At 56.2% G+C, this 6000-nt stretch overlaps 1 protein-coding gene across 1 annotated transcript in view; it reads right to left on the bottom strand.

Moving 5' to 3' along the window:
* Positions 1-4748, bottom strand: part of LOC139235128 (histone acetyltransferase KAT6A-like) — a 211541-nt gene extending 206793 nt beyond the window's left edge. The window contains exons 1-2 of the mRNA XM_070866337.1: positions 4683-4748; positions 2250-3218 (exon numbers count right to left, since the gene is read on the bottom strand). Of these exons, the coding sequence (XP_070722438.1) occupies positions 2250-2849 (600 nt within the window). The 5' untranslated portion in view covers positions 2850-3218; positions 4683-4748. The remainder of the gene's footprint in view (positions 1-2249; positions 3219-4682) is intronic.
* Positions 4749-6000: the final 1252 nt, after the last annotated feature.

Genomic DNA, 6000 nt, shown 5'->3' on the forward strand with positions numbered 1-6000 from the left:
GTACTCCAGTGAACTACTGTATTGTTGGGAGGTGCCGCTTTTAGGACCAGATGTTGGACCGAGGCACCCCCCCGGCCGGCCAGCAACCCCCCCCCCCCATCCCTCTCCCCCTTCCCCCGGCCAGCCAGCCTCCCCCTCCCCTCCCCTATCCCCCGGCCAGCCAGCCCCCCCTCCCGCAGCCAGCCAGCCCCCCCCCTCTCCTCCCCCGTCCAGCTTGCCCCCCCTCCCCTCCCACCATCCCCCCAGCCAGCCAGCCCCCCCTCCCCTCCCCCCATCCCGCCAGCCCATCTCCTCCCATCCCATCCCCCCTCCCCTCCCCCACTGTACAGGTTTTGGTGGATATAAAAGATCCTAAAACATTATTAGAACAGGGAGGGAGTTCTCGTGGCCTGGCCAAGAGTTATCACTTAGTCAACATGACCAAAAACAGATTAAATGGTCATTTACCTCCCTGCTGTTTGTGGGACCTTGTTGTGCTCAAATTTGCTACCACACTTGCTTACATAACAATGATTGTATTTCCGAGGTAATTAACTAACTGTGAAGCACTATGGGATGTCCTGAGGACGTGAAAGGCCCCTCCCTATCTCTGTAATCTCCTCCAGCCCCACAACCCACCGCGATGTCTGCGCCCCTCTAATTCTGCCCCCCTGAGCATCCCTGATTATAATCGCTCCACCATCGGTGGCCGTGCCTTCTGTTGCCTGGGCCCTAAGCTCTGGAACTCCCTCCCTAAACCTCGCCGCCTCCCTACCTCTCTTTCCTCCTTCAAGACACTCCTTAAAATCTACCTCTTTGACCAAGCTTTTGGTCACCAGCCCCGCTTTCTACTTATGCGACTTGGTGTCAAATTCTTTACATCTCATAACACTCCTGTTATGCGCCTTGGAACATTTCACTACCTTAAAGGCGCTATATAAATACAAGTTGCTGTTGTAAAGAATTGCAATTTATGCAACAAGTATAAAAAAAGAGAGATGTTTTTATTTATATGGTACCATAACACATTGAAATAGCTCAACTACCTTCACACATTGAAGTACTTTTATGGGCACAGTGGCTGCTGACAGTGGGTAAATGCAGCCCAAACATTCCTTACACCAGCACAATACCAGACAGCCAGGTTAACAAGTCTCATCGATGGATGTCCTCACTTTGCACCTTTACGGACACAACCTCCAACATAACGAGCTGCAACAACAAATGTTTATCTCTGACGAACACAGACCCGCTCTTTGCAAGGTGCACAAACAAATGAAGGCAGCAAGGCAACAGCACTGAAATATGGGCTTGGAGAGCACATCCCATTTACAGTGCCCCGAGTCCAGACCCATGCTGGCACAGCACCAAACCCTGAAAGGGTGCGTCCTGGAGCTTTTCTGAGGGCTGAATGAGCAATTCAGGAGGGCTTACACTGCCCAATGTGTGCGGTGTGTGACACAGAGAGTTTGACACTGCTCGGTATTAATTGCGAGAAAGAAATGGACCTTGCAGTCGGACCTTGTGATCCATGACAGCATTTTCCAGCACCGAGAACCACACAGTTGAAAACAAAACATTAAGCAATAAGGGTCGACAGCAGCAGTCATCTGAGCTCCAAGAAATCTCAAAACATTGTACCACGCAGCCCCGCGTTGCAACTATTCTGTGCACTGCATTCATATTTATTACAGAAACCCGTATTCAACAAGCTTTGAACCTCAACTGGGTCATCTTGTAGAAGTATATTCACCAACTAAATAAATAATAAAGCTGTCAGAGCCTTTAAAATCAAGCCTGAGTTCCTTTACATAAAGAGACAACACAGAAACTGTGCAAATACTGCAAGCTTCCTGCAACTCCAGGTTAGTTATACCTCCACCACAGAGTTTGACACCAAATAGAAGTATTTATACGGCCGACATGAATGATAAATCGACGTGGTCACAAAACACTCAAGTCAGAAACTTAATTGCTGAATACTTCCATCATTGGCTATCAGATTTGAAGTCTTTTCTCAACTGAAGTGGACATTTTTGGTACTTGAAAGTATTTGAATCCTCTCCCTACCCATGTGTTACAAGCACAGGGGACAAATTGGAATTAAGAGCAGGGATTACATTCCTGACCAAAACCTTCCATCATTCCTCGAATTACTTTGCCGAAACACTTTCGGCTTCTCTTGAATCAGTAATTTACAGTTGGCTCTTTTGACTGTTGAAGCATCAATTTAAAACACAAGATTCCGTCTTCATCCAAATGCCACCTACCTTGTCCTTTTCGTGGGTGAGGAGGCTAACCGGTGGAAGGCAGGAGATGGTCTCATGTCCCTGCTTGCCATCACCTGCCGATTTGCCGCGCGACAGCCGATACAGAGGCCCGTCCTTGACAATCCTGCCGTGGCTGAGAGAGCGCTTCAGGGACAGCCTCAGCTGCTGATGGAGGAGCGAGGAAACGCCAGCTCCAAAAACTGCGATCACATCCTTCTGCCCCCTCAGAAACTGTTCAATATTCTTCAACGATGACCCATTGGGCTCCGACAAGCTCTCAATTGCCCTTTTGAGAAGTTTATTCCAGTCGACGCTGTGTTTAGCATCGGACTTCGACTGGTTCCGAGGTTTGGGGAGCACAATCCGTCCTGGATTGTCTGGATCCTTGTAAGAATTAAGTCCCTTATTTGTAACCTTTAAGATTGTCCCATCTTTCACACTCAGCTCAAGTTGTTCCAGGACAGTTTTTCTGTCTAATCCGTGGGATGAGGACACAGCATTGCAAATCCTTTCCTCCGACGGTCTCTGTTTCTGCTTCTTAACTTTTTGAATTGCCTCCAGAATCCACTCGGTATACAACGGATTGGCAAGTTTTACCATGGCTAATGACTCCCAGTATCCACACGAGTGTTACCCCTTATCTCGGTGTTGAACCAGTTCCACACATAACAAAAAAAGATTTCTCGGAATAAAGAAGCAGTTCACCATAGCATTGACGTTTTCCCCAAGCAAAGTTAATCTCCCTCTTTCTTTCACACCAGGACTTCAGACTCTCCCAGGAAGGGGACGGGGAGGAAGAAAAACCAGCCGTTTGCACGAGAACAACCTTTCATTAAGTCGCCAGGAGAAATTCACGGTCCGATTTATAAAATCCCAGCGCGCTGCGTAAAGTTCCACAAATTCGAATCGTCCGAAAGGCTCCACTCACTTGCCCAAAGAGACTGCAAATGTAATCCACTTGTCAGAATGCTGGATGCCGGGGGTGGTTAAAAAAAAAAGAAGAATTTAGAAGGGGAAGAGGCAAAGAAAATAAATAACATTTCAGCATCACAATGATAAAAGTCTCTGGGGCTATGGGTGGGAGAGGTTGAAGTGGAGTTAATAGATAGCAAGGTCAGCCGTGGCTTGAGTGGGGAGCACCCTCGCCTCTGAGTCAGAAGGTTGTGTCCTGGGCCAATATTTATCCCTCAATCAACATAATGATCTGGTCATTATCACACTGCTGTCGGTCGATGAGACGTTAAACCGAGGCCCCGTCTGCTCTCTCAGGTGGATGTAAAAGATCCCATGGCACTATTTCGAAGAAGAGTGTCCCGGTGTCCTGGCCAATATTTACCCCCGATGTCCTGGGGCCAATATTTACCCCCGATGTCCTGGCCAATAGTTACCCCTGGTGTCCTGGCCAATAGTTACCCCCGGTGCCCTGGGGCCAATATTGATCCCCGATGTCCTGGGGCCAATATTTACCCCCGATGTTCTGGCCAATGTTTACCCCTGATGTCCTGGCCAATATTTACCCCCGATGTCCTGGCCAATATTTACCCCCGATGTTCTGGCCAATATTTACCCCCGATGTTCTGGCCAATATTTACCCCCGATGTTCTGGCCAATATTTACCCCCGGTGCCCTGGGGCCAATATTTACCCCCGGTGCCCTGGGGCCAATATTTACCCCCGGTGCCCTGGGGCCAATATTTACCCCTCAGACAACACAACAACAAAACAGAGCATCGAGGCGGTGAGCAGCGCTGCGGCCTGTGGGAGCTTGCTGTGCACAAACCGGCTGCCTACACTTACAATTGCAGCAGTGACCACAAGCCCCAAAAGGCTGTGAAGCGCGATGGGGCGAAGGGTGGCCGCCACAGGCGCTATGTAAATGCAAGTCTGGCTTTTGGGGTGAGGTGCTCGGGCAGCCCGGGGGAGAATGTTCTGGGCTCCACATTGTGTGGGGGGGGGGTCCCAGCTCAGTCCCCTCTCCCCCGGGGGGGGGGGGCTCCCCTCACATCCCGCCCTCCCCCCCCCCCCGCCGGACAACAAGCCGCCTCTCCCCGCACCGCCGCCACCGCCAGCCCGAGGCCTGCGGCCTAGGCCCGGGGCCGGGGGATTGACGCCTCTCCCCCGCTCCCGCACGAACGACCTCGGCTCCCGGTGTGAGGCTCGGCCCTCGCACGGCCTCACCCCCCCCGGCCCCCGCTCCGGCGGCAGGCCCAGGCCCCGGCCTCGCAGTTTGGCCGCAGCCCCCGCTGCCGGAGCCGGAGCCGGGCTGGAGGGGCTGGGAGAGGGAGCAGGCAAGCGGCGGCTCCCCGGGAGCTGGGCGGCGGGGGAAGCCTCTGCCCGCCGGCTGTGAGGGCCCCGGGCCCGGGGGGGGTCGGGGGCCAAGGTCGCGGCCCCGGGGCTCGGGCGCGGGGCAAGGCCGGCCCGAGCGGACACTCACCCAGAGCGCAGGAGAGGGAGAGCCGGCCAGCGCCGCCGCCGCCATCTTACACACAACAGGCAGGCGGGCGGGCGGGGGGCGGCAGGGAGAGGGCAGCACTGAGCCCGGGGGGTGAGGGGAGAGAGGGGACAGGGGGAGACTGAGGGGGGAGAGAGGGGACAGGGGGAGACTGAGGGGGGAGAGAGGGGACAGGGGGAGACTGAGGGGACAGGGGGAGACTGAGGGGGGAGAGAGTGAGGGGGGAATGAGGGGACAGGGGGAGACTGAGGGGGGGAGAGAGGGGACAGGGGGAGAGTGAGGGGGGAGAGAGTGAGGGGACAGGGGGAGAGTGAGGGGGGAGAGAGGGAGTGAGGGGACAGGGGGAGACTGAGGGGGGGAGAGAGGGGACAGGGGGAGAGTGAGGGGGGAGAGAGTGAGGGGACAGGGGGAGAGTGAGGGGGGAGAGAGGGAGTGAGGGGACAGGGGGAGACTGAGGGGGGGAGAGAGGGGACAGGGGGAGAGTGAGGGGGGAGAGAGTGAGGGGACAGGGGGAGAGTGAGGGGGGAGAGAGGGAGTGAGGGGACAGGGGGAGACTGAGGGGGGAGAGAGGGAGTGAGGGGACAGGGGGAGACTGAGGGGGGAGAGAGTGAGGGGACAGGGGGAGAGTGAGGGGGGAGAGAGTGAGGGGGGAATGAGGGGACAGGGGGAGACTGAGGGGACAGGGGGAGACTGAGGGGGGAGAGAGGGGACAGGGGGAGACTGAGGGGGGAGAGAGTGAGGGGGGAGAGAGTGAGGGGGGAGTGAGGGGACAGGGGGAGAGTGAGGGGGAGAGAGTGAGGGGGAGAGAGAGTGAGGGGGGAGACTGAGGGGGGAGAGAGGAAATGAGGGGACAGGGGGAGACTGAGGGGGGAGAGAGGGGACAGGGGGAGACTGAGGGGACAGGGGGAGACTGAGGGGGGAGAGAGGGGACAGGGGGAGAGTGAGGGGGAGAGAGTGAGAGGGGAGAGAGTGAGGGGGGAATGAGGGGACAGGGGGAGACTGAGGGGGGAGAGAGGGGACAGGGGGAGAGTGAGGGGGGAGAGAGTGAGGGACAGGGGGAGAGTGAGGGGGAAGAGAGTGAGTGAGGGGACAGGGGGAGACTGAGGGGGGAGAGAGGGAGTGAGGGGACGGGGAGACTGAGGGGGGAGAGAGTGAGGGGACAGGGGGAGAGTGAGGGGGGAATGAGGGGACAGGGGGAGGCTGAGGGGACAGGGGGAGACTGAGGGGGGAGAGAGGGGACAGGGGGAGACTGAGGGGGGAGAGAGTGAGGGGGGAGAGAGTGAGGGGGGAGTGAGGGGAC

This window comes from Pristiophorus japonicus, chromosome 22, assembly GCF_044704955.1.
Source record: "Pristiophorus japonicus isolate sPriJap1 chromosome 22, sPriJap1.hap1, whole genome shotgun sequence".
In the NCBI taxonomy this organism is placed as follows: Eukaryota; Metazoa; Chordata; class Chondrichthyes; family Pristiophoridae; genus Pristiophorus; species Pristiophorus japonicus.